The sequence below is a fragment of the Cuculus canorus genome, chromosome 5 (assembly GCF_017976375.1).
Source record: "Cuculus canorus isolate bCucCan1 chromosome 5, bCucCan1.pri, whole genome shotgun sequence".
Lineage (NCBI taxonomy): Eukaryota > Metazoa > Chordata > Aves > Cuculiformes > Cuculidae > Cuculus > Cuculus canorus.
In genome coordinates this window covers 2,804,015-2,831,843 of record NC_071405.1, presented here as the reverse complement: position 1 = coordinate 2,831,843, position 27,829 = coordinate 2,804,015, and the positions used below count along the sequence as shown (strand labels likewise).

At 44.3% G+C, this 27,829-nt stretch overlaps 1 protein-coding gene across 3 annotated transcripts in view; it reads left to right on the top strand.

The window, feature by feature from the left end:
• Positions 1-27,829, top strand: part of NIN (ninein) — a 78,479-nt gene that overhangs the window by 46,380 nt on the left and 4,270 nt on the right. Inside the window, exons 16-29 of one of the 3 annotated variants that reach the window (XM_009558777.2) lie at positions 427-953; positions 1,920-3,977; positions 5,477-5,602; positions 6,201-6,270; positions 7,197-7,412; positions 7,804-7,917; positions 9,613-9,735; positions 10,356-10,469; positions 11,292-11,438; positions 13,024-13,203; positions 14,194-14,343; positions 15,380-15,478; positions 19,211-19,402; positions 26,438-26,551. In XM_009558777.2, coding sequence (XP_009557072.2) covers positions 427-953; positions 1,920-3,977; positions 5,477-5,602; positions 6,201-6,270; positions 7,197-7,412; positions 7,804-7,917; positions 9,613-9,735; positions 10,356-10,469; positions 11,292-11,438; positions 13,024-13,203; positions 14,194-14,343; positions 15,380-15,478; positions 19,211-19,402; positions 26,438-26,551 — 4,230 coding nt within the window. Of the gene's footprint in view, positions 1-426; positions 954-1,919; positions 3,978-5,476; positions 5,603-6,200; positions 6,271-7,196; positions 7,413-7,803; positions 7,918-9,612; positions 9,736-10,355; positions 10,470-11,291; positions 11,439-13,023; positions 13,204-14,193; positions 14,344-15,379; positions 15,479-16,517; positions 16,579-19,210; positions 19,403-26,437; positions 26,552-27,829 lie in introns of those variants that run through there. The other 2 variants (XM_054069029.1, XM_054069028.1) reach the window with 2 other exon arrangements.

Sequence of the window (27,829 nt, the reverse complement as noted above, 5' to 3'; positions counted from 1 at the left end):
CTTCCAATTTAAAGCCATTCCCCCTTGTTCTATCACTCCATGCCTTTGTCAAAAGTCCATCCTCAGCTTTTCTGGAGCCCTTTTCAGTCCTGGAAGCTGCTCTAAGGTCTCCTCGGAGGCTTCTCTTCTCCAGGCTGAACAACCCCAACTCTCTCAGCCCGGCCTCGTATGAGAGGTGCTCCAGGACCAGAAGCTGGAGTCCTATCAGGCTTCCGCTGCATCTCTCACAGCAATGCCCACCTCCAAATGTTCTATAATGATAATTGTTATAGAACTAAAATTATTTGTTTCATGTATGGCGTAACACAGGGACACTGAAACTATATTGCGATGAAGAATATATGGGAATATAGAATAATATGGCAGAGAAACCATCTCTGTATCACATTATGTAGAAAGCAAATCAGTCTGTTTTCCTTTTTGTAGGTGAGCCATTACGAGAAGCAGCTGGATGAGACAAAAATCCACTGCGAGAAAGAGCAAGAGGACATGAGAAAGAAGTATACTGAAGAGCTGCATGCCATGGAAAAGCAAATAACTGGCCTTAAAAATCAAATTGCAGAGCTGCAAGGAGAGGCAGCTGTGCTCAGAGAACAGCAGGAAAAGCTTGACTGTAAATATAATGATGAGAAAAGCAAATTACAAATGCATTTTGAAGAGGAAAAAGCCAATCTGCAAGAACTATTGAGGCAGGAGCATGAAGATGATGTTAGAGCCAGACTGGAGCAGGTGAACGAGAAGTTTAGTCAAGAAAGGGAAGAACTGATTCAAAATGGGGTCTGGGTGGAAGAGAAGATGAGAGTTTTAGTGGAGACACTTCAGGAGGAGAAAGGAGAGCTGGAACGTGGCTTTCGTGAGCAGCTGAAAAGGATGGCAGAGGTCCACGCCTCGGAGAAGGAAGAGCTCCAACAAGAACTGCTGAGGAAGCACAAGCAGGACCTGGAGGAGGAAAGGTGAGTGTCACTGCAGCAGGGACGGGGTGTGTGCTGCCCTTGATGGCTTGGCATGGTGACCAAGGTGAAGCTAGTGCAGAAGTAACTCCCGTCGCTTAATTCCAGCATACAGTGCTGTTACCTGCTCGATTCCAGAACACCAGGCCGTTATCCAGGGGTGTTTTTAATTGTGACCTTTCTCAAGCAGATGTCTATATTGCTTTTTGGCTCGCCCAGAGGCGATGATGTTAAAGCATAACCGGATGTGATGAATTTGAGCTCCGTTCAGGATCCCTGTGCTTTAAAAACCTGCGCTTTGTACTTCTAAAGCATTTGGGTTTTCAGACTTCTCTTCAGAAGTAAAGGGATGGTTGGTAAATGCCTTTAGCCAGGATTGAGTGTCAAAAGAAACTGAAATTGTCCTGGGGTGACAGAGAGAGATTGGGGTAGGAACATCTGCCCCCACGAACCTGAGCACAAGAATAGAAGGGCATATATTCAAGACCGGTTTTGAGAGTTTAAACAAAGACATAGAGAGTTTAAACCAAGACATTTGTGTAAGAGCAGAATCGAAGAAGGCTGAGATGAGTTTGCAAATCTCAAAGTTGAAGCCCACGTTGGATGGGGTTTGGAGCCCCTGATCCAGTGGGAGGTGTCCCTGCCCATGGCAGGGGGTGGAACTGGATGGGCTTTGAGGTCCCTTCCAACCCAAACCGTTCCATGATTCTGTGATATTGTACATGAAACCTTTTCTGTGGACGTTTAATAACTATACTTTTCCAAGGCAATTAGATTTTTATTCTTCAAGTTGCAACAAACTGCCTCAAATTTAGCTTTAGCTCTCAGGAGCACCCATCAAATAGTACTTCACGTAGAAGTCAGTGAAAAAGTAGTTTTTCAGCTTGTTTTATTCAGCCTAAAAAGCCATTTGCATCTCTTACTGAGTTAGCCCTGAGTTTAGTAATATATTATGTTAACCATGTTTAGGAAAAAAATGGAAAATGACTATAACAGAAGAACATCTCATGCAGAAACTCAGTTTTCTGTCGACACACAAACACTCATGAATAAATATGAAGAAAGAATCCAAAATCTGGAAGGCCGTTACCAGCGAGAGTTGTGTGAACTTGCTGAGCAGCAAAGAGAGGAGAAATCTCAGTGGGAGTTTGAAAAGGATGAAATTGCTCAGGAGGTCGCTGAAGCTCATGAGCAACTGAAGGCAAGTCTGGCAAAGGAAAAGGCCATTTCTTCTGCCCTGAACCAGGAGAAAGATCTCCTGGAGAAAAACTTCAAGGAGGAGGTGAACAAGCTTGTGTGTGAGAGAGAGCAGCTTCAGAAGGAGCTGCGAGACCTGAGGAATGCTGCTGAGAAGCAAGAGAAAAAGCTGAATGATCAAATGGCGCAGCTCCAAAATGACCACGCAAAAGAGCTCAAGAAGAAAGAAGAGCGTCTATCTGTGGTGGAAGAAAATGGGAACCTGGTTAGGCAGAAGCTGGAGAGGCTTGACAGTGAATATAAGCAAGAGAAAGAACTCCTCAATTCCAAACTTCTCGCTTTGGAGCGTTTAAACAAAGATATCTGTGTAAGGGCAGAATCGGAAAAGGCTGAGATGAGTTTGGAAATCTCAAACCTTCAAGAGAAAATACAGAAACTGCAGTGGGAGAGCCATAGTTTTTCCGCACTACAAAATCATTACAGGGTCCTAGAAAATGAATATGCAAAAGCAAAGAGCAAAATTGCCGCTTTCTCTGGTACAGTGCCTCTGGGAGATGAGAAGGATGTCCTCTTAAGCCTGCAGAAAGTGCACGAGCAAGCTGTGAAGGAGAATGTCAGGATGGCTGCCGAGATCGTCAGGCTGCAGCACCGGTTGCGAGCTGCGACGTGGGAACCTGTGCAACCTCCCAGTCCTGGCTGCTCCGAGCCCAGCTCAGCACGATCTCAGCTGTCAGATGGAATAGATCCCATTTTGGAAGGGTTTCCCACTGACTGTAAAGATGTAGACGAGGAAACGGATCCATCTGTGCTGCCGCTTTCGGAGGCTGATACTACAGACCTGGAAGAAATGACAGAGGTTGATTCAGACGTGGAGGAAGCATACGTTAAAGCCAGAGCAGGTGGTCGTGCCCCCAAGGCGCAGGTATGTCGGGTGCAAGGCAGTAAAGCAGCGCTGGAAGCTGACGGCCATCAGGATTGTGACAAGACTCAAGAGCTGCTTTCTCAAGTGCCTCTGCTGCAAAGAATGAGAGATCTCGAGAAAGATCTCGACAGAGCGCCCAGACCAAAAATGCTACACAATGATATTAAACAGCAGAAGGTTCATCTGCTAAATCACAGAGTCACTCCTCCAAATAAAGGGGTTATTTCGGATGCTTTGAAGCTGCAAGGTGAGCCTGAGAGGGCTGAAGAGCTGAGTGAACCTGCTCCTGGGTCAACAAATGGTGGCCTGAAAAGAGTCATAGCTCAGCTTTGGAAAAGAGTCGAGGAGTTAGAAGACAAATCAACAGCACAGGCTAAACTTCTGTCACTGCAGGAACAACTTCAGGCAGAAAATGAGGATCTGAAATCAGAAATGATAAAGTTAGTTGAAAAAAATAAAGTGCTAGAAGACAACCTGCATAAGCTGAGGGGCCTTCATGGCAAGAGAGAAGAAAGTAAACTGGGAAGTGTTAAGCTCAGAGAGGAAAACACACAGCTCCTCCAAAAAGTTAAAGAATTGGAAGATGTCCAAGAAGAAGATTCACAAGGCGATGTAGGTGCGCACAGCGACAAGTTAAGACTGCAATGCCAGCTTGGAAAGCTGGAAGAATCGGCCACTGCATTTACAGTTCTGCAAGATAAACATGGCCAAAGTGACAGCACGGTGGAAGAGATGTTGTTGGAAAAGAGGGATCTGCAAGAGCCCACCAGGAAGCTGAAGGAGAAAGCTGCTGCTCTGGGTAACCCAAACAACACAAGTTTCCAGGAGGAGAGAAAGGAGAGGAATGCAGTGACGCTCGGCTTACAGAGCACATGCACTGAGCTGCAGCAAAAAGTCGATCTTCTGAGGTAACGTAACTTTGTGGGAAACGTGCCGGTTAGACACTAACCTAGCGTCCCACTCCTCGCTTCGTAGCCGCCTGCCTGCCGTGCGGTTCCTGCATTAACCACTGTAGTTTAACTCTGATTAGAAAACAGTGCCTTGGACTCTTAACTACTAGCAAGCAGGCTGATTAATCGTGGATAACGACGGCTGAAATGAATGTGTGTGACTTACTCCTCTCTGCCCATGACCTAACACGAGTGGTAAACCAGGAGCAACCTGCCAGCTGTTCTGTCTGTGGATGTGGTCACCTTTGCAATGTGTAGTTCATGGTGCATCCGAAAACCCTGTGTTTTTATGTCCAAAATACTGCGGTAACGCTTCCAGAACACTTGTAGCTTTACTAATATCACCTCTTCGCTTGGTTCACTCTCTTCCAGTACTGAATGTTACATGGAATGCTGAAAGTGCTTTTATTTTTCTTAGTATTTAAGTTAATACTTGAGAAACATGGTCGCATTTTTCCCCAGCATTTTTCCCACTTAGGCTTAGGAATCCATCAGATGCGTTATATGGTAAATACCATTATAACACAGAACATAAGAGGTTACCTACTTGTTTTTAACTGCTGTATTTCAGCCAGGATATATTTGGGGGGGCCATAAAGTGGCTACGAGGTGCTTAATTATTGTTCAGCACCAGCTTCCTGTAGGAATTTGTTTTTTCAGGTATTACACCGTGGGGAAGTTATTTCTTTACAGTTGCCACAGGACAGAAAAGGCACTTTCTAACACTGCCATTCCCAGCGTACGAGTCTAGAAACACCTGGGGAAACACTTTGCTCTCCTAGAAGTCTTCGTATTGTGGTGTCGTATTTGTACATTTGTGTGTTTGGGAACTGGGGTTGTTTAGCCTGGAGAAGAGGAGGCTGAAGGGAGACCTTTTTGATCTCTACAACTGCCTGAAAGGAGATTGCAGAGTGGTCGGTGTTGGTCTCTCCTCCCAAGTGATAGGACAAGAGGGAATGGCCTTAAGCTGCGTTAGGGGAGGTGTAGAGTGGACATTAGGAAAAATTTCTTAACCCAAAGGGTTCTCGGGCACTGTCAGAGGCTGCCCAGGGAGGCGGTGGAATCTCCATCACTGGAGGGGTTTAAAAGCCAGGTAGATAAGGTGCTTGGGGACATGATTTAGTAGTGGACAGGTACGGTTGGAGTTGATCTCTAAGGTCTTTTCCAGCATAACAATTCTATCTTATTTGTAACTTAAGGACGGAAAGGTATAGTACAGTATTAGTAGGTTACTTTTACTAGGTATCTTACATTTTAATTAACTTCAGCTGCACAAAAAGCCCCTTTTTCCATGATCTGGGAAGCACTCTTACTACATGAAACATCAAATCCATATACCATTCATACACAAATCAATTGTAGCTTTGTTTTGAACTGTTATTACATGTAGCTGTAGGCTTTTAGTAATTTCTTCCCTGTGGACCTAAGCGATACACAGTTCTCTCTCTCTGCTGCAGATGTGAAGCTGAGAAGCTCAGAGAGGAAAATGCTGTGCTGAAAAATGAAGTGACTCTCTTAAACGAGGAAGGTAGCGCTTCCAGCCTGAAACTGAGGGAGCTAAATGGATCCCGAGAAGAAATGCGGTAAGAATTCAGCGGGGCGAGTACCATGTGTGTGCCTTCGGGCTCTCGCTGCGGTGCAGATGTGATGGTTACATCCCTTCTCTCTCTCAAAGCTCCTTCGTGTGATAGATAGCTCAAGTTTTGTAGGCTTATTTCATGGTGCCATTGGAAATCTAGCTGGTTTATGGTGTATTCCTTATCCTTCTTCCCTGCCCCGTCTCATCCTGTCTATTCTTGAGCCAAAGCGGGGCTTAACCGCAGGAGTTCTGATGACCCCATAGCACAAAGACACAGGACTGACCTGATGCAAAGGCAAAGCTTATTGGGCTGGTGTAGCCGTAGAAAAGCAGGAAGAGGTACAGCATGACAGGCTATTTCAGTGATATGGTCTTTTCCAGGGAGATAACCATCCATGATCCTGGGAGTATTCTTCCTTTCTAGAGAAGAGCTATGTGGGGTGCCCTGAAGAACTGAGCGCTTGCCAAGCCTACGCAAAACAGCGCTGCTAAGCAATAAATATCTTGAATTACTATTTCTGATGTCAAACCCCAGCCCATCCTTGCAGGTCTGTATGTTAACGACTGATCCTAATGTTAATGAGCTTTCGTTTTTCCCTTAGGCAAAAGATTGAGGCTGTGAGAAAGGAGAAAGTGGCTGTTCAGAAGATGGTCGACAACCTGAAAAAGCAGGTATATGGACTGAGCCCATAACCTTGGCTGTAGAAATCATCATAGTGTTAGAGCTGCTCCTGGTCACAAAGGCAGTAGAAAATGACCATTATATGCATTTAAGCCTTTTGGAAACTGTTCTCATTAACTCTTTGGGATTGATGCGAGGCTCGTGTGACCTTGCGAGAGGTAACATCTACCTTACAGGCATGAGAGCGGTTTCCATAGTCAACTTGGAAAGCTTATTTAAGAAAAATATAAAGTTAAAACCTCTTTTTTTTAGTCTTTGTGGGTAATGCTCTGCAGCAACCCATGGGAAACAGAGGTTATGTGACTCAGCCTCTACTTATTTCCCAGCTAGCTGGCTCTAGGAATGCTGCCAGCTGTGTCCCTTTGCTCATATCCATGAGACCGCTACTTTTAAGGGTGATCTGTGCTGCTAGAAAGTAGAAAGTTTAAGTAGCTCTTGCCTTCATGTCCTTCTTAGTATAGCTCAGTAAAGTTCTGCTTGCTCAAAATAACCTACTAGCTCGTCAGCTTAACCCTCAAAATATACATTAGCACGACAAAGGGAAGGGGGAAGAGGGTGGGATGCAGGATGACTGATACCATAACTGCTATAATTTAGGCCAGTTATGAGATATTAACAGTTTCTGAGGCTGACCATGCACGCGACAGGCTATCAGGAGGATTCCTAGTCCTAAATATGGTTCTACTTGATTTGACCTAAAATTAATGTATGGAGCAAGTTAAACAGCTATAGGGAAATGAAGAGCAGTGCTACAGGGGTCAGAGTACAGTGAAAAGCTGTGCCCCACTGTTCAGAGTCGCTTTTTAATTGGAGTGACGCTCATCAGTTCTTTTAATCCTCTTCATAGAAAGGAAATGCTTTAAGCCTCATCGCTAGTGTGAAAGCAAGCATAACTGTCAGTGCTGTCCCCCTTCAGGTGGCAGATCTGAAGACCAGAAACCAGCAGCTGAACTCTGAAAATACAGAGCTTAGCCAGAGGAACTCCAAAAACCAAGCAGATGTGCAAGACCTTAATCAACAGCTGGCAAGGGTGCTCAGGCAAAAGGAAAGGGAAGCAGGAAAGTGTACCCTGGAAGAATGGGAAAAGGAGAGGCTGGTGCTGAAAGAGGAACTGGAAAACACCAAAGTAAAGGTATGGGATTACACTGTCTCCAAGGATATGAAACAACTCCTTTGGGAGTGCATGGATGCTATGGAATTGGCATCCCTTTCTTGAGCTGCTCGTGGCCTTTTGAAGCTGAACTTAGTCCTAAGTACTGGGTGCAAACGTACGTGCGTGCGGCAGTGGGGGTGGAAGGAAAGAGTGGCAGAAGCTAAATCGCGGAGGAAGAAGCGTGAAGGCTTATCCTGAAAATGGAGCTTACTGATATGAAATACTTACCTGCGTTTTCCAGCATGCCTGTCTGTTCAGTCCAGTGCCACCCCAGCTCTAACCCGTGTCACTGGCCACAGCATCCTCTGGTTGACCTTTGTTACTCTGCATGCCTCCTAAGTTGAAATATGAGCCTTTTTCCTTTTTGCAGTCATCAAATATGGTGTCTTCCTTGGAGATGGAGCTGTCAAAAATGAAGGTTCAAGCTCATCTACTGGAACAGGAGAACCACATCCTCAAGCAGGAACTCGAGAAGACAAAACAGGTCTGGCATTCTATTTGCGTGCCATCGGATGATGCCGGCTGTCTCTTGATGCGCCCTGCTCTCTTTTCTGAGTTGGAAATACTTGCTTTCTTTAAAGAAAGGTCGTAACAGTGTCTTGAAACAGTCTGTGGGTAGAATGTACAATTGTTTGAGTAACGTTGGTTTCACTCAGTTTTTGCCAAAGGATTTTCTAGAGTAGTGGATCTACAAAGACAGGCTTTGAAAATGAAGACAAAGATTTCAAGCTCTGATCGAGGAATAGACAGGGCTTATCTAGTTTGTGCAGACGGGATAGGTAGGGGGACATTTTCCTGTGTCACTGGAGATACTCATATAGCTCTGTTTAGGGAGTGGTCTCTTCCAGCACGTCCCCTCAGAGAGAATTCCTATCGCTAAACCAATCTGGAGGTTTCATAGAATCACAGAATGGTTTGGGTTGGAAGGGATCTCAAAGCTCATCCATTTCCACCTCTCTCCATGGGCAGGGACACCTCCCACTGGATCAGGGGCTCCAAGCCCCATCCAACCTGGCCTGGAACCCCTCCAGGGATGGGGCAGCCACCACTGCTCTGGGCACCCTGGGCCAGGGCCTCCCCACCTTCGTTGTAAGGAATTTCTTCCTAACGTCCCGTCTAAATCTTTCCCCTTCCAATTTAAAGCCATTCCCTCTCATCCTATCACTCCAGGCCCTTGCGAAAAAGTCCCTCCCCAGCTTTCCTTTAGGAAAGACTGTGAGACATGGAGATCTCACAGCTTCTGAGGATAATTTCCTGGAAGGCTTGGTTTATCACCTGTACAAGCGTGGTTCAATTGACTGTAAATATATGCTAATAAACATAGATAATGAAGGCCACAAATGAGTTAGCTCTCCTGATGGGGGCTTCACAAAGTAATTTTCATTGCATTGTGAAGCACTCATTTAATGCACCCAATGCTTATGATAGATAATGGTCTTAAGAAGCAAAAGCAGATGAGGCCTCTTCAGTAAAGAGTGAATTTGTGGCTTGAGTGTAACTAGAGACAAAAGATTGAGTGAGCAAAGGCAGAGAGGAGAGGAGAGGCTAAGCTAAAGCATGGAGTCAAATGGGAAAAGGATCAGAAGGGAGCAGTACGGTGGTTTTACCCTTTCAGAGAAGAGGCAGAGAAAGATCAGCCCTAAAGCAAATCCTAGGGATCGCAGGTCAAGTGGGGATCCCTAGCACTGCTGTTGCGGGAAGGATGCCCTGAGTCATACCAACAATACTCACGTGGTTATTCGTACCAAAACGGAGTACGCTCCCCTCTCTTCTGCTCTGTCTGGAATGGATGCTCAGCCCGCAGGAGAGGAGAAAGCTTTGCGCTCTGTTTACAAAGGCTTGTAGTGATAAGACGAGGGGCAATGGGTATAAACTGGAGAGGGGCAGATTTAGACTGGACATAAGGAGGAATTTCTTCACCATGAAAGTGATGAGACCCTGGCCCAGGTTGCCCAGAGCAGTGGTGGCTGCCCCATCCCTGGAGGGGTTCCAGGCCAGGTTGGATGGGGCTTGGAGCCCCTGATCCAGTGGGAGGTGTCCCCATGGCAGGGGGGTTGGTACTGGATGATCTTTGAGGTTCCTTCCAACCCAAACTACTCGATGATTCTATGTGTAACGTTTGCATGCCAAATTCTGAACCAGCACAGAAATGCAACTGTGAGGGATTTGTTTTCCACAGCTGCCCAGATGTCCTGATCTCTCTGACCTCCAAAACGAAGTTTCGAGCTTAATTACTAAAAATGAAAAGCTGCAGAAGGAAAAAGAAGCCCTGAGTGAGGAATTAAACAGGTGTATTGATAAGGTAGGAAAGAACTGCGACTCCACTACAAGCTACATGCTGTTAATTTTTTATATCATCATCTGTGTCACCCTTGGCTGTAAATCCACTTTGGATTCTGGTTTTTTCCTTACCTTTAAGCCATATAAAGACTTAATTGCTACTGTCTTTTTTTTTTCCTGGCTGCTCTAAAAGACAAAGCTTAAATGCTGGGGCAAAGCTTTGCTGTAATTTGATTATGTAGAAAATTCCAAGCATTGCAAGGAACAGAGGCTGGATATAAGTGTCACAGCAGGACGAGGAAGACAGTGTTCTCACACTTCTATTGTAACCCTGAACTTGAGCAGCATAGCCAGTATGCCCACTACAAATAAAGATCCCCTTGTGTGGAGATTCAAGCTGGGGTCTGTGGGGTTTTTTTTAGCTCTCCTGAGCTTTCTCAGCAAGGTGCTGAGGTGGGTATGGTTTAGGGAGTGTTAGGAATGGTTGGATTCGATGACCCAATGGGTCGCTTCCAACCTGGTAATTCTATGATTCTATGATTCTTTGTGTAGGTGTAGCTCTCTGTAGCTTCACTCTCAGAATCAAATTGAATTAACAAAAATCCTGACCAAGTCAGGCTTACCGATGTAATCTTATTCCAGGTAGCTAAAGTAAGCTGCTTAGAGAATGCGCTTGGCAGCTTGAAGCAGGAACAGAAGTCCTGGGAGCAGCAGAGTCAGGCACTGAAAACACAGCTCGCCGTTGCACAAGAAAAGGTAGAATGGTGACTTCTGTTATAATCCCAGATCAGAATCATTTTCTTAATCTCTGGTAGTGCTTTTTTTTTCATACAAAACAGCTCTTTTCTAAAGTGTACAAAGACGTCATGGAGCTGAGAAGGCTGCTTTGAGGGGCTTTCAAAGTGACGTCCTTAAAGGACAAGAGGAAAATGGTTAAACGCAATGAGGGACCTTTTTTCCCCAGAATAGGCTGTGTTGTTTTGCGTCCACAGCCAAGTTCTTTTTTGCCAATTCATTCTGCTCAGTCATTCCTAAAACACTGCAGACTCTGCTGCTGCTCCATCGTCTTGTGGCGGTGGCTCAGCTCTCGCCAGGCGGAGGAGGGGAACGGATGGCTATCTGCCTGGCTAATTGCGCTTGTGGTTTCTTGTTGACCATGGGCTGCCAGGAAGAATAAATAATTCCAGAGAAATCTTCTCTTCCCGGCATATCATAACAAATATTGGGCAGCCTGATTTAGTGGGATGTCCCTGCCCATGGCACATGGCTTGGAACTAGATGATCTTTACGGTCCCTTCCAACCCAAACTATTCTATGATAGTTACTGTGATTCTGTGATTCTATTCAGGGGTGAAAGACGTCTGTGAATTGTGGCTGTATTCAAAGTGAGTGACTGCTAATTTGGAACCAAAAGTCAGAAAATCACTTAGCATTTTCAAGGGGGGCTGTCAGCATGGTAACTTCTTCACCCCTTCCGTCAGAGTCTTGTTTGATATTGGTACACAAACATCGTAGCAGACCAGGGTTGCAAGGAATCTTGGTCTTGCCAATGCCAAGCTGTGTCCCTGCTCCTTACAGGTTCAGAGTCTGGATGAAACGCTGCAAAACACCAACCTTCAAATGTCCCGACTAAAATCAGACCTACGGTTGACACAACAGGAGAAGGAAACTCTTAAACAAGAAGTGGTGTCTTTACACAAGCAACTGCAGAATGCAAATGAAAAGGTAATGGGCTTCGGGTACCTCAAAGTCAGTCGGCTTTGCACGCCAGCGTTTACGGACACCTGCTGCCGCCTGCTGCTCTTGTCAGATTATTTCTTTAGGTTGGCTGGTCCGTGGGAAGGACACAAATAGTGCTGCATGCTTGAACAAGTAGACTTTTGGTTATGCAACCATTGATCCCTACCCCTGAGCAGTGGTGGTTGCCCCATCCCGGGAGGTGTTTGAGGCCAGGTTGGATGGGGCTTGGAGCCCCTGATCCAGTGGGAGGTGTCCCTGCCCATGGCAGGGGGTGGAACTGGATAATCTTTAAGGTCCCTTCCAACCGAAACCATTCTGTGATTCTGTGATATTTTTAAACAAGTGTTATAAAGCAGATTTAAAAAAAGAAAGGCTGAAAGGAAGTGGATATAAAGAAAGCCCTTTTTAATGATGTTTTCTGTATTGAGTAGTTTTCCATTTGAAAATAGATTACTATGAAGAAGACCGTAGAGCAGTTTCCAGTATGGAAAGGGGCTCCGGGAAAGCTTGGGTGGGGCTTTTGATCAGGGAGAGCAGGGACAGGGCGAGGGGGAATGGTATTAAGCTGAAAGAGGGGACATTGAGATGAGATCTTGGGGAGAAATCTTTTGCTATGAGAGTGGGGAGGCCCTGGCCCAGGTTGCCCAGAGCAGTGGTGGCTGCTCCATCCCTGGAGGGGTTCCAGCCCAGGTTGGATGGGGTTTGGAGCCCCTGATCCAGTGGGAGGTGTCCCTGCCCATGGCAACTGGATGGACTTTGAGGTCCCTTCCAACCCAAAACATTCTGTGATTCTATGATAATTAGTTCTGTTCGATTATAGATAGTGAGCAGATTTACAACTTACTTTTAACAAACTTACTTTAAGTTTTGAACATGAGGACAGGCAATGAATCTGTCTCCTGAGTGTTCGTTCTTCCCTGTAAGAAATCTTTCTGGGAAAGAAAAAAGGAGTGTATAAATCTACACATATTAAAACTATGAACAGTCAAACTGGTTATTGATGAGGGGATCTCATTTTCAGTCAAACCCTTTTTTGAAAGGCACGGGATTATATCAGTGCCTCTGAACTGAATTGTAACTGAAGGGGGTTGTAGACAGCAGCCTTGGGATTGGTATTATGAATTCAGTTACTAATTTGGCTTGTTTGCCATGTAATTAAGGAATATTTAATGTCCACATGGAAAAGAGGCTGTTTCAGAATTGTACAACAGGAGCTAAATTACAGCTATTACTGAATAATATATAATACTGAGATCTATTATTTCCTTGATGAGGCTGTAAAATGGAGCACAAATTGCTTTTTTGTGTCGCTGAACCCTATGCACTCACATCAACCACTCTGGTGCGCACCTATTATCTATGAATTAAGCAAAGGGAAGCACTTTGGGTTCGCTCTGCGATTAGCATGTTGGGTTTCTTAGTGGAAAACAGTCCATAGGGTGGGAGGAAGATGGGAATCCTGCAACTTTAGAGTCTGCAATTACTGAAAGGCTATTTGAAACCCACCTGAATAGAGAAAATGTCTGCTTCTTCGTTTAAGGCCTAACCCTGCAATTCTGTCTGTCTTAAGAACCGGGTTCTAGAACGGGCTGTGCCTTCCTCAGGGCTGCAGGACCCCCAGAGACAACTGCACTGGGATGAACTGGACCAGCTGATGAAACAGGAGCAGCAGCTGCTCAGGCAGGAGACGGAGAGGCTGCGGAGGGAAGCGCAGAGCACGAAGACAGACCTGACTCACGCCAGGGAGAAGGTAACCTCGGCAACCTGAGAGAGCACAGAGGCGCAACGTAGCAATTCATGTTTTGCAGCGGGTCACACAGGGATGTGGCTCATGAGTTTTGAATACAAACACGTGCAGAAAGACTGTATGATGGAATAGTTCGCCTTTGTATCTGCCCTGAGTAGGCAGGGACTCTTAGGATCTCCCCAGCGTAAGGAGGATACGGAGCTGTTGGAATGGGTCCAGAGGAGGCCACTGAGATGATCTGAGGGCTGGAGCACCTCTGCTGTGAGGACAGGCTGAGAGAGATGGGGTTGTTCAGCCTGGAGGAGAGAAGGCTCCAGGGAGAACTTAGAGCAGCTTCCAGGGCTGAAAGGGGCTCCAGAAAAGCTGAGGAGGGGCTTTGTACAAGGGCCTGGAGTGGGAGGATGAGGGGGAATTGCATTAAATTGGAAGGGGGAAGATTTAGTTGAGATCTCAAGAAGAAATTTTTCACGCTGAGGGTGGGGAGGCCCTGGCCCAGGGTGCCCAGAGCAGTGGGGGCTGCCCCATCCCTGGAGGGGTTCCAGGCCAGGTTGGATGGGGCTTGGAGCCCCTGATCCAGTGGGAGGTGTCCCTGCCCATGGCAGGGGGTGGGACTGGATGGGCTTTGAGGTCCCTTCCAACCCAAACCATTCTATGCTTCATTCTGTTTCAAACAGCTCTTTTTAAAAAGAAAATCCTGATAACTTGCAAAGATTCTGGATTTTCAGAACACCCTTTAATTTTTTTTCTTCCGTAAAAACTCCTTAAATTCCTAGCATTCTTTATTCAGCTTCTTGGCTCGTAGTATCAGGCAGATTATGGGGAAGAGGAAGGCAAAGACCTTTTGTTGCTCAAAGCTAAAATGTCAAAAACACACCAGAATCTTTCACGAGTCCAAAATCGATTGGTACTCTGTATTATAGATTAAAGAGTTGCAATTTGATTTTTGAAGTATCTGGGATGTCTTTCCACATTTCTTATCTCTGCTCTCTTTAGATCCGACAGCTGGAATCTACTGTCCTTTCCTTAAAGCACCAAAAACATCAAAGCCAGTCGGGTATCGTCAAAGCCATAGAGCAAGAGAAATTAAGCTTGAAGAGAGAGTGTGAACAGCTTCAGAAGGAATTGTCGTCTGCAAACAGGAAGGTCAGTTTTAGACGGTAAATACGTGACTCAATGCAACGCTTTCCCTCTCTTAAGAGCTAATGTGGTAAGCTCTAATTTTCCTTGTAATGTACTCTGAGCTTTATGCTCTGTCCCTTATGAATCCCTGTCCCAAGGAGCTGACTGGCTTCTGTGCTCTGCAGAGCATGCAGGGTGGAATTCTCTGCCAATGTGCTGCACAACAACCAGTTCAGTGGTAGAACGTGGCAACCATAAACAAAAGGCAGCTTTCTCAAGTGCTCTGTAATACACAGCAGCTGTATGCCAGCATTACTGCTTTTAAGATTAAGAATCACTTACCTTGCAGACTCTTTGAAACTTGGGTTGGAGGTGCCACGTAACATTGCCTTAAATCATAGAATCAGAGGATTGTGGAATGGTTTGGGTTGGAAGCGACCTTAAAGATCTTCCAGTTCCAATGCTCTGCCATGGGCAGGGACACCTCCCACTGGATCAGGGGCTCCAAGCCCCATCCAACCTGGCCTGGAACCCCTCCAGGGATGGGGCAGCCACCACTGCTCTGGGCAACCTGGGCCAGGGCCTCCCCACTCTTGTAGTGAAGAAATTCCTCCTTATATCCGCTCTAAATCTGCCCCTCTCCAGTTTATACCCATTGCCCCTCGTCCTATCACTCCAAGCCTTTGCGAACAGCCCCTCTCCAGCTTTCTTGTAGCCCCTTCAGGTACTGGAAGGTCGCTCTAAGCTCTCCTTGGAGCCTTCTCTTCTCCAGGCTGAACAACCCCAACTCTCTCAGCCTGTCCTCATACAGGAGGTGCTCCAGCCCTTGGATCATCTTTGTAGCCTCCTCTGGACCCGTTCCAACAGCTCCATCTCCTTCTTATATTGGGGATTCCTGAACTAGATGTCACGTTTAGCAAAGCATTACGCTTGTCCAAACACTTAGGTTTTACAATCAAATTGTCTTGATGTGCAGTGATTCATGACTTGCATATTGAAAAAAAACAAAACGGATAAAATAAGAAACTGTCTTTCTAATGAAACTTCTTGTCTTTAATAGATCAGCCAGATGAATTCTCTGGAACGTGAACTGGAAACCAGCTCAGAAAATGAAGGGCTAAGGAAAAAGCAGGTCAAACTGGATGACCAGTTAATGGAGGTACTTTTTGATCGGTGTTTACTGTGTTGTGTGGGGCTTTATCATTATCTCTATGAATTTATTTACAAACTGCTTCTAGGTGTGTAGGACAGAGGAAACTAATCAAAACTAGAAGAAATAATCTCATTTTATGCCTAATCTCCTCTTTCGTGATCAAGATGTCAGTGTGACAAATGTGCTTCTTTGAAGCATCATTGCACTAACGTTGGTGCAATGCTGCTTTTAATGTAGAAACCTGCTCTTATTTATGACGGGAGTAGTGTGATTAATTTAAGCCTTGTGATCTTCTCTAGAATCATGATAGAATAACAATTAACTTGCTGTTAATCTAAAGGCATGAAGGGAAGCTTCAGTTGAGATTCTTCTGTAAATATGAATGTTCAGAACTGCTAGAGATGGATCGTGCTGGATGTTATGAACATACCATAATTCTTAGGTGTCGTTGGTTATTAGGAACAGGCAAGGTTAACTGTGTTAAGTTGGTGAATCCCTTAAGGTCAGGCAAGACATCCGAGTCGTCTCTTGGCAGCCTTGCCCGAAGTCGGTGCTCCGAATTTTAGTTTAGAACAGAATATTAAAATAAAAACCCACACAGATTTGACTTTGATAAATCAAAGCATCTCCTAGGGGAGGTTTTTACAACAATCTTTGTTCGTAGATTTCATGTTTTTCATCGAGTAAACAAGTGGGAAACATGTTGTGCTGAATATACTGTGTAATTAGCTGTAAATTTGTAGAAACGTGATTAGAAAAGATGAGATTTCGGTAAGTTACCGACAGATTGTTTATATGCCCTGCACCTTTATTTATAATCTTGATTAAGCTTTGGGGAAATTCCAAAGGCTGTTAAACCTTTTAGTATAAACACCAGGCGTGGAATTGTGTTTTCTCCTGAAATATGTATTTCAAACATGCAGGACTTTTGTTGCTCCTGATAACGTTTTCCCAGCAGGTGTGTATAACGTTCACTCAGCACTTTGTGACTTCTAACCTTCTTTTTTGTGCCTGTTCTCCTTTTGTTCGCGGCTAACCTGTCTAGAGCTCAGTGGTTGGAACTAGCAGAGAAGGGTGCAGTTCTCTTTCTGAGATAGTGTGCGAAGGTAGAGCAATCATTTTCAATGTCCTACCACAGCATGGAGAAAACATTGCTTTCTTTTATGGATTTTTCTTTTCTTTTTTTTTTTATTCCTTGCATCTATAAAGAAGCCACTATTCATTTTTAGGTAACATTTTGCCTTTGACAGCTGCACGGACTTCTTTGTGCTCAAAATATCGTGCAGTTTGATTCTTTAGGCTAAGAAGCCATATATTCCTAAGGTATTGCTGTGAAAATGGAGAGAAATCATAGAATCATCAAATAGTTTGGGTTGGAAGGGACCTTAGAGCCCTGCCATGGGTAGGGACACTTCCCACTGGATCAGGGGCTCCAAGCCCCATCCAACCTGGTCTTGAACCCCTCCAGGGATGGGACAGCCACCACTGCTCTGGGCAACCTGGGCCAGGGCCTCCCTACACTCATCGTAAAGAAATTCCTCTTTATGTCCAGTCTAAATCTGCCCCTCTACAGTTTGTACCCATTGCCCCTCGTCTTATCCCTACAAGCCTTGCAAAAAAGAATCAATTGCCTTCAAAAGAATTAAACTGATTGTAAGAAAATGAAAAGTGGCTCCACCTTTTCCTTCTAACACGTTGACTGTGAGGCTTGAATGTGTTTTTTGTGTTTATCTCTGATACCTGCATGCTTTGTCACCAGACTGTCAAATGTTTCCTTAGTATTAACCGATACGGGATTGCACTCGGTGTCATCCCTAATAGTTTAGCACATTTATTATTTATCCCTCTTTCTTCCACAGATGAATACAGCCAGACTATATTGTTTCCATTAACCACACAATTGGTATTTATTTTAAGGTGCTGTTAACATTGACTGTTTCTTCAGCTCTTTCATTAGATCCTTGTGTGGTTCACAAACTACTGGAAACCCTTCACAAATTCCATCTAAAGCTAGTTATTTTCACTGTTTATATTGTCAGTAAAAGAATAGCTCCTTTACAGACAAATTAATTCAAGATAACATCCCGATAGCTAAAAAAATACCAATGGTTTTATTTTAAAATACATAAAAACCTATTTTTTTGTATTTTTTTTTTTACCTGGGCCAGCAGAGATGTACAGATGATAACTCAGCCGGACAAGCTGCAGCCAAATGACAAACGCTTAATTGTTTATATTATAGATCAACTCAATAACTAAAATATGATTACTAATCGAGGCCTCAATTCTAACTCTTCTCAAGGGAAAATTAAAGCCACTAACAAAATCTAATATGCCTTTTCCGAAGGGAACAGAGTAATGGTTTTGAGAGAAGAGGTGAGAATTTTATGATGTCCAACTTTATTGGAAGAAAGTATTAATCTTAAGTAAATTCAAGCTGCGAATCAGCTTGCCTGAAACATCGAGGGTTTGCTGTGCACTTCTGGTATCTTTTTAGTATTATAAACTGTTAAAACCATGAACTTGGTCTTACCTGGATTTTACTTTAGTCCAGAAAAATGCTTAACGGTTCTATGTGACTGTCTCAGCTCTTGCTGTTGTCCCAAAATTCATGTAAAGCTGAACCTTAGGCTCTCGTGGCTGCAGTGCTGGGAAGGTAATGCCAAAACTGCCTCTTCTCCAGCAACCTTTATCCAATAATTGTCACAACATTGCTTGGGAGCAGCGGGGAAGCTAAACCAGTTGGGACAAGTCTGTTCTGAGGTTCTCTTTTCGCTGTAGCAAGGATTATTAGGAATGCAATCCTTTCGTCCTGCATGGGTGGCTTAGTTTTACCAACTATAAGACTTGTCTGGTAGTGTAGCATCACAAAGGACAACCAGTGGGTACAAACCCTGGTACATTACTACCTTTACATAGAGTTGCAGATGCATTAGGTCACCTTTTTTTAGGAAAAACTATGTAAATTTGGAATTAAACTACTTCAGATTCCTGTGTGCACCTGTATCTCAAGGGTCTCTGTGAGTATACTTCTGCTTACACAGCACAGACACTCAGGTCTCTCTCAAACTCTGCTTGTGGCGTTGTCTTGAAATGACAATTAAGTGTGTCGAGTTCCACAGTTCATCATGAGGAGAAGGAAAGATAGATGGGATTCTAAGTCCTGAATTCAGAATGTGATATAGCAGCTGGCTTCACGTTATTTAAGTCATCAGATTACATTGAAAATTTGGTGTTATCTCTCCATCCTAGATTAGAGCCTAGAAATAATCAGCGCTGGTGGACAACTTCAGCCTGCCTCGTGCTAGCGTTTTAATTTGTACGCAGATCCTATTTTTAGCAGAGCTGCTGAGACCAAGGTTAAATTAAAAAGGACTGTGAAGTCAAAGCTCACCGCAAGCCCGTTTAACTTTGCCGGGATTCCATTGGAAATCCAGTGAATTTATAAATTGGGTCTGAAATTTTCAATCCATGCTCAGGTTCCTTAAATCTTCAGAACTTAATGGTTGGACTCGATGATCCAAGAGGTCTTTTCCAACCTAGTGATTCTATGCACTGCATGTAGATGCATCTTTTTTCCATTGGCAAGGGAAAAGTTGTCTATTTAGCTTCTGTTACTGCGTTCAGGCTTTTCTCTAGCGTACAAGACTCACTTGATGCCTAGTGCATGGCTGAAAGATGCCTTGTATGAACATCAGCGCTGCTTTCTCCTGATGGCCGGTTTTCTTTACCCTTTAGATGCTCCACTCCAGCGCCAGCGTGATGCTTAGCCAAACACCGCACTCCCGGGAGCTCCAGCAGCAAGGCTGTGCTGTGGTGCCCAAGGAACAGTTCCTGCAGCTCCAACACCAGCTGCTACAGGCAGAGAGGAGGAGTCAACGTCTTCAGGAAGAACTCGAAAGCAGACCCTCTGAAACAAACATGCCACAGGTAAAGCTCTTCTTACTCTGCAGGTTACGTTCTTAGAAGGATAGATACCTGGTTAGTTTTCTTGTTCTTTCAGTTCAGATGAGATCCATTCTCTGTTTATGCCAGTTCAAAAATTGAAATGAAAATTCATTCATCAAAGATATTTACAAACCAAACCTTTCTTATTTAGCCTATTTCGCTTGAGCCATAGCCTAATTCTGAATTCTTCTTAAACTCCTTGCAATAAACACTCCTCTTCACCTTCAACTGGCTTTTCTCCTTCTGATCAATGTGCAGTAAGTGTTTATAGGTTTCGTTTTGTTTTCTTTACTGAATATCCATGTTCTAGCACCTTTGTTTTAATAAATGCATTGCACCACGTATTGCACAAGCACATACCCATCACACACAAAATACTCCTTGGGGTTATTGCTGTCACATGGAGTTCTGTGTCAGCTGTAGCAGAGCATCACGCAAGCAGGCTGACCGTATAAAAAGGATCCATTTATCTTTGTTGTTTGGCCAGAAGACAAGACATTGTTTAGAGAACACTGTTATTGTTATACCGAAACTTCAACATTGATATTTCTGAGGAAAATCAAGCTCCTCCCACCTAAGAAGGAGATGGAGCTGTTGGAATGGGTCCAGAGGAGGCCACGAAGATGATGTGAGGGCTGGAGCACCTCTGCTCTGAGGGCAGGCTGAGAGAGTTGGGGTTGTTCAGCCTGGAGAAGAGAAGGCCCCAAGGAGACCTTAGAACAGCTTCCAGCGCTGAAAGGGGCTCCAGGAAAGCTGGGGAGGGGCTTTTTACAGGGGCCTGGAGTGATAGGATGAAGGGGAATGGCTTTAAAATGGAAAGTTGGAGATATAGATTAGAAATTAGGAAGAAATTCTTTATGATGAGGGTGGGGAGGCCCTGGCCCAGGGTGCCCAGAGCAGTGGTGGCTGCCCCATCCCTGGAGGGGTTCCAGGCCAGGCTGGATGGGGCTTGGAGCCCCTGATCCAGTGGGAGGTGTCCCTGCCCATGGAGAGAGGTGGAAATGGATGAACTTTGAGATCCCATCCAACACAAACCTTTCCATGATTTCATGACATTGATTGTAAGGTTCTCTCCCTTTCTCTCCCTGCACTCACCGCGAGCCAATGTCCTTGCTCACGTACAATGGAAAGCAGATCATGCAGTTTAATTTTGAAATCAATAAAAGCCATATTACAGCAGCAGCATCTGAGTGTGCTGGGGATTACATTAGGAGTGATGACTTTGTCAATTTGCCTTTGAAAGCTCAAGAAACAATTTGCAATCTAGTCACATCCTGGAACTTGTAGTGCTGCAAATAAATCACTTCTACATTTCCTGTAAAAGCTTTTATTCTGGAAAGGTTCATGAATTTAAACTACTTTCAGAGAGGCTTTGCAAGTATTTGCTGTCAAAGCACTAATGCACTTAATCCTTTTAACCTTTTTCTTTTTTTTTTTCTTTGCTTGAAGTGAATGGATATTCTATTGTATAACATCTCCTGCTGCTTTTTTCATGGGCTTTATAGATAACTTCCTAAAATCATTGCTAAACACATGCATTCTACAACAATAAGCAAGGCCAAATTTGGAATCATAGAATGGTTTGGGTTGGAAGGGAAATCAAAGCCCATCCAGTTCCACCCCCTGATATGGGCAGGGACACCTTCCACTGGATCAGGGATGGGGCAGCCACCACTGCTCTGGGCAACCTGTGCCAGGGCCTCCCCACTGTCATCATAAAGAATTTCTTCCTAATGTCTAATCTAGATCTTCTCTCTCCCAATTTAAAGCCATTCTCCCTCATTCTGTCACTCCAGGCCCTTGTAAAAAAGCCCCTCCCCAGCGTTCCTGGAGTCCCTTTCAGTCCTGGAAGCTGCTCCAAGGTCTACCCAGAGATTTCTCCAGGCTGAACAACCCCAACTCTCTCAGCCTGTCCTCATAGCAAAGGTGCTTCGGCACGTGCATCATCTTCATAGCTCTCCACTGGACCCGTTTGAACAGTTCCATATCCTTCTCATTTTGGGAATTCTAGATCTGGGCACAGGACTCCAGGTGGGGTCAAACTCGTTCTAGTTCATCTCAACTTTGACATTTCTGTAAATGCATCTTTCTTTAACTCCCACTGTTGGTTTTTCTTCGTCATCCTGATTTCTAGGGTTAACATTCAGTGGAGCTTATGTCCATTTTAATGTCCCCTTTAGCATCTTGAAAAGTTACATCCTAATCCCTCTTCATCATCTTTTCACCAGTGAGTACAACGTCAGGTTGTGTCCATGCTGTCTGTGACAGTTTAATCCTCTAGTTTTGCTGCTGTTGCTTTGCTCTCTGCAGCTTTCTGAGATCCAGAGTCCTTCTGTGTAATAAGGAATCTAAAGTTATCCCCCTCTGTTTTGGTTATTTTATGTTCTTCATGCTTTGCAGTTTTCATTGCTGTTTGATCATTGCTATGTTGGTCTGTTCCCTTTCATTTTACAGTCACTATTGAGCAATATTCCCCCCCACACTACTCTGATATGTTTGGATTTCGCTGAATTAAAGCTCCTGAGCCTTTTTGTGCTGTGTTTGACCTGTCTGGACCCTTCTGAATTCCACATGACTGTTTCTGCTGTGTTTAGTGCTGTGATTCTTACCTGCTGCATAGCAGCACTTGTTCCTTGTTCAATAACTGGATTTGGGAGCCTGTTGATGACCTGGTTTTTCCTCTTAAAACCTTTGCTAACCAGTATTTTTGCTCAAAGAACTTAAGAGTTGCTTAGATTTTCCTTTCTTGGCTCTAATGGCTTTAAGCTGGATTGGGGAAGATTTAGGTGAGACGTTAGGAAGAAATTCTTCATGAGGAGAGTTGGGAGACCCTGGCCCGGGTTGCCCAGAGCAGTGGTGGCTCCATCCCTGGAGGGGTTCAAGGCCAGGCTGGATGGGGCTTGGAGCCCCTGATCCAGTGAGAGGTGAACCTGCCTGTGGTGGTGGGGTAGAAGTGGATGAGCTTTGAGATCCCGTCCAACCCAAACCATTCTATGATTCTTCAGCTCTTTAGTTGAAAATTCGAACCGCCTCTGACCAACAGCTCCGCCTGTCTCAGGAGAAGGCTTACAGCTAGTTTTAAAATAGAAATGCAATAAGCTCTTTCAGAGGAGGTCAATTGGACTGCATTTTTCACAATTGCCCTTCAGCAATCTGCGAGATTGCATAGAGCGGCAAATTATATCCTCTAAGAAACTTAACTGCTTTGCTGGTTCCACTTAATCACTGCCACTGATCTTTTTAAATCCCCTCCACCAAAACCACCACCTGAAGAGTCCTTATGTCTAAAAAAAAAACGTATCCTGAACATCTCCTCATACACGTAGTGCTAGTACTGGTATTTAGGGTTCTCAGGCCCTGGCAGAGGCCGCCCGGGGAGGTGGTGGAGTCCCCATCCCTGGAGGGGTTTAAAAGGTGGGGATCTGGTTTAGTAGTGGACAGGTACAGTTGGAGTTGATGAAGGTGTTCAAGGCCAGGTTGGATGGGGCTTGAAGCAACCTGATCCAGTGGGAGGTGTCCCTGCCCATGGCAGGGGGTTGCAATTAGATGATCTTTGAGGTCATAGAATCACAGAATAGTTTGGGTTGGAAGGGACCTTAAAGATCATCTTAGTTCCACCCCCCCTGCCATGGACAGGGACACCTCCCACGGGATCAGGCTGCCCAGCGCCCCATCCAACCTGGCCTGGAACACCTCCAGGGATGGGGCAGCCACAGCTTCCCTGGGCAACCTGGGCCAGGGCCTCAACCGCTCTCACAGTGAAGAAATTCTTCCTAATGCCCAGTCTAAATCTGCCCCTCTCCAGTTTACACCCGTTCCCCCTCGTCCCATCCCCACAAGCCTTTACAAATAGTCCCTCTCCAGCTTTCCTGTAGCCCCTTCAGGTACTGAAAGGTCGCTATAAGATCTCTTTTCCAACCTAAACCATTCTATGATCTTGAAGGTCTTTTCCAATCTAATGATTCTATGATTTAGAGAAATACAACGTGATACTCTGCATGTTTTGCGTTTGGTTTTGTTTGTCTTGCATTGCTTGCTTCGCTTGTATTATTTTTGCTTTAACTAAGAAAATGTGCATATTTAAAGGAAAAAAAGTAAATAAATCTGGATATCAGGGTGAAGTATCCCCCTTCCCTTCTTTCTCTAGGCCTTGCTACCGGAGCAGCGAGCAGTGCATGCAGATTCCTACCGGAGGATCGGGCACCTCTGACAGCTTGGCTGCTTACGATCTCATTCCTTACCATGATAAACACACACAAACACACGAACTGGCATAAGCTGAGAAATTTGAGGATCAGATTATTTTGTGCTCTTTTTAAACGAGTAAAAGAAAACAAAAATAAGTCTCTACAGTGTTATTTCCTATTTATTTGTCCAGAAGCAATTTTGTTAAAGTTCATAAGCATTTTAATTTGTTACAAATATTTTTTATTTATGTTATTTAAAATGTGGAGTTGTTCAGTGGGGAGAGAGACTATTTTTTCTCAAATGGCACTAATTTTATATGAGATTTGAAGAAAACCTGGGATATTTATACTGCATTTTTTGTATGAGATGTATAAACTTTTTAACAGGGAAAGATGACATTTTTGATGTAAATGAAAAATAAAATCTTTTTTAAACATAATGTCTCTTTGTCTTAATAGTATCGATAGTTTCAGCTTTGTGAACAAGACTTAATGAATTTTAAACCGAATATTTGTCTCTGATACTGAGGATTGTCATGTCAGGACGTGTGGGAAGGATTTAAGAGGGGATGTACTTAAGTACAGAAACTCAGCTTCTCTTTAGCAAATGGAACTGCACATTTAAGAAAAGAATTTGAACAGTACATGGGGGGATACATTTATGGCCACAAAGTAAAATAGTGCAAGAAAAGGGAAAATTAACACACTTTTTTCTTGGATAACGTTAAACTAGATTTTTAACACTTTAAAGGGTCAGCAAAACACCTTTTTCAGGCCTGTGATTTTTCTAGTTGGGAGCAATGAACCATTTCATCTGGTTGCTTTCAAGGATGTTTTTGCTCCCATCTTTCTAATGACCTTGAAGCTAATGCTTGAGCTGCCTTCTCCATTAAATGTGAAATAATATGAAGTTAAACCATTCTCAAATCAGCTTTAAGCTAAAAAATGGGGCTTATGGGTACTGAGACCACTGTAATTCCTAGTTTCCACATTACTCACTCAGAGCTCCTGCAACCACTCAGAAATGTAATAGTCAGCTCTGGTTTTGAATTCCAAGCAAATTATCAAAGACAGCTCAAGATAACTTGGCCAGAAAGTCCCCTGCGAGTTCTGCTTAGTAATACTTTTTAATCTAGAAAAAAATAGGCAGTCCAGCAACACTGTAAATCTTTCTAGATGACTCAAGTGTTTTTTTCTGAGCTAAGTGATCATATAACCCCATACTTAAGGAGCTTTTAGTGTTACAGCAAATAAATGTTGAGTGGACTTCAGTCAATCCCCTCAGGGGATCTTCCCACAGCGATTTAGGTGAGCAACTACTTACCTGAAACGCTCCTCCCTCAGTTTTTCATTTCTTCCCCCTCCATATGTGTGAAGGTACTTTGGTGTTGGAGGTATGGTGTTTGGGGGAGAATATTTGTGCTTCCTCAAAGTTAATCTCAGATGACTTCCTAGAACGAGGGTAACAATCTAGCATTACAATAAAGAATCCCATTCCCTGCAGTCAGTGGCTAAAATTCCCAATTACAGGCAAGCTTTCTTGTAGTTCACAGAATAGTTTCAGTTGGAAAAGACCTTTAAGATCATTGAGTTCAACCATCGATCCAGTCCTGCTAAGTCTGCCACCAGACCATGTCCCTAAGTATGACATCTGCTTGTCTTTTAAACACCTCCAGGGATGGGGACTCAACCACCCCCTTGAGAACGCTTTCAATACAGAAATTTTCTTAATATTCAACCTGAATTTCCCCTGGCACCTTGAGGGCATTTCCTCTTCTCCTCTTACTGGCTGCCAGTGAGACAAGACCAGCACCCACCTCACCACAACCTCCTTTCAAGTCGATGCAGAGCGGTGAGGTCTCCCCTCAGCCTCCTTTTCTCCAGACTAAACAACCCCAGCACTCTCAGCCGCTCCTCATAAGGCTTCTGCTCTAAACCCTTCCCCAACTCCGTTCCCTTCCAATGTCCTTCTTGGAGTGAGGAGCCCAAACCTAAACCCAGGATTCAAGGTGCTTCTAATCTATTTGGCAAGAATTTCCTCAGCCGTTGGTGTAACAGGCGCTCTGATGGCACTGAGTTGTTATGTTTTTAGTTAGATTGTCTATTGCCTCACTGAAGAAAAAGAGGAGGAACGTTTGGAAGCTTTGCTTATCAACAATTAACCTAAAAGATATGTAAAAAATCAAGTTTGGGATAATAGCATCCTGCTTCTTTAGGATATTGCTACTCAATTTCAAGGCATCTTTGGTGTGGGAGAGTTACCCTGTCAAACTAATGTGTCTTGATGACCTTGCCTTAATTTTTTTTATAAAATATTTAAGATTTTGATTGATATTTTGCTTCCTGCGTTCAACAGAAATATGGCAGCAGCTAAGGATGAGAAAAGGAAATGATCCAGATTGGACTGGCACAGCCAAGACAGAATTTTATATCAATTTTTCTTAGATCTTATAAAATTCTTAGATAGAATTTTATATCTTAGATAGAATTTTATATCTATTTTTCTTAGTCAAGTGTAACTTAGACTTGGAAAACAAGTTCATTGCCGCAAGCAAAGTGCTCAGGGATCTGGTTCAGTAGTGGACAGGTACGGTTGGACTCAATGATCTCCAAGGTCTTTTCCAACCAAACAATTCTATGTCTCTAAGTGTCCTGGAAGTATTGCCATAACATTTTGTTTCCATGAATGGTTTATTAATTTAGTGAACTCTTTTAAATAGACTCAATGTGGAGTGTCAGTCATTTTCTTAAGTATAAACTGAAAACAAGGAGGCTGGTGAATGTGAACTGATTTTTGTTAACTGACTTTCACATAAATGTTGCTTTCCAGGGGGGTCATGAGCAGCTGCTAAAAATGATGGAAGAACGTATGATGGATGTGGAACAGAAACTAAGGCTTGTGAAGAGGCTTCTCCAAGATAAAGTAAATCAGCTGAAAGAACAAGTAAGCGTTCTTACTGTCTTTCTCAAACTGGCCCCATTGCTTCTGTGAACACCTAAGTGGGCAAAAGCTGCCAAGCTGTTCTTTGCTTACAATAAGGTTAAAGGTGCTTCCCTTTTTCTTGTGATGTTTCTGAGCTAAATGCAGCATTTTTGCCCAAGCTTCCTAAAACTCCCCGCTGGGGACTGAATCTTCCGCTCATTAATTTCCTAAAAGCTCTGCTCGTTTGGTACAATGATGCATTTAAAGTCAGAAACCCAACATCAAATCCCAGCCAAGTCTCCTTACTGGGAAAGTTCCTTGGAAAAAGGAGGAAAAAGAATTTCCTGATGAGTACAGACAGGATTACTGCACAATTATTGATTCCTCAGCGCCCCCTGCCCCAACGCACCCTTTGCTTGACATGGTTTGGGGTTTTTTGTTCTTGCCTCCCTCAGAAGTTCTCAGTGTAGGGAAAAGCAGCTTCTGGACACTGAGGCATGGCACAGTAACAGTACCTGTGTTCTTCTGAGGTACCATCTCTCTAATGCTAAGGAAGTCTCCTGCCAAAGGGCTGGTCCCAAAAGCATGTAGGCAAGTGCGAGGCTGCTCTCCACGATTTTATAGAAGGAGCTGGTGATCCAAACCTTGGAGGAAGTATCTTTGTGGGATCACTGGGATGGTGGATCCTCTCATGAACTGGGCTGATCCTTAGAGGACAAAGGCTTAAAGCAGTGCTTATCTGTAAAGATTTATTTGAAGCCTTCCATCATCTGCATGATCTCCTTAAACAGTCTTTCCAGATTCAGAATATTCCTGGTGTCTTTAAAAACTCCACAAATAAACAGGTTTTTAACAAGGAAAAATAAGATCACGGAATCATGGAATGGTTTGGGTTGGGAGGAACCTTAAAGCCCATCCAGTTCCATCCCCTGCCATGGGCAGGGACACCTCCCACTGGATCAGTTTGCTCCAAGCCCCATCCAACCTGGCCTTGAACATCCCCAGGGATGGGGCAGCCACCACTGCTCTGGGCAACCTGGGCCAGGGCCTCCCCACCCTCAGCGTGAAGAATTTCTTCCTAATTTCTCATCTAAATCTTCCCCCTTCCAATTTAAAGCCACTCCCCCTTGTCCTATTGCTCCAGGCCCTTGGAAAAAGCCCCTCCCCAGCTTTCCGGAAACCCCTTCCAGTACTGGAAGCTGCTCTAAGACCCCCCTGGAGCCTTCTCTTCTCCAGGCTAAACAACCCCAACTCTCTCAGCCTGTCCTCAGAGCAGAGGTGCTCCAGCCCTCTGATCAT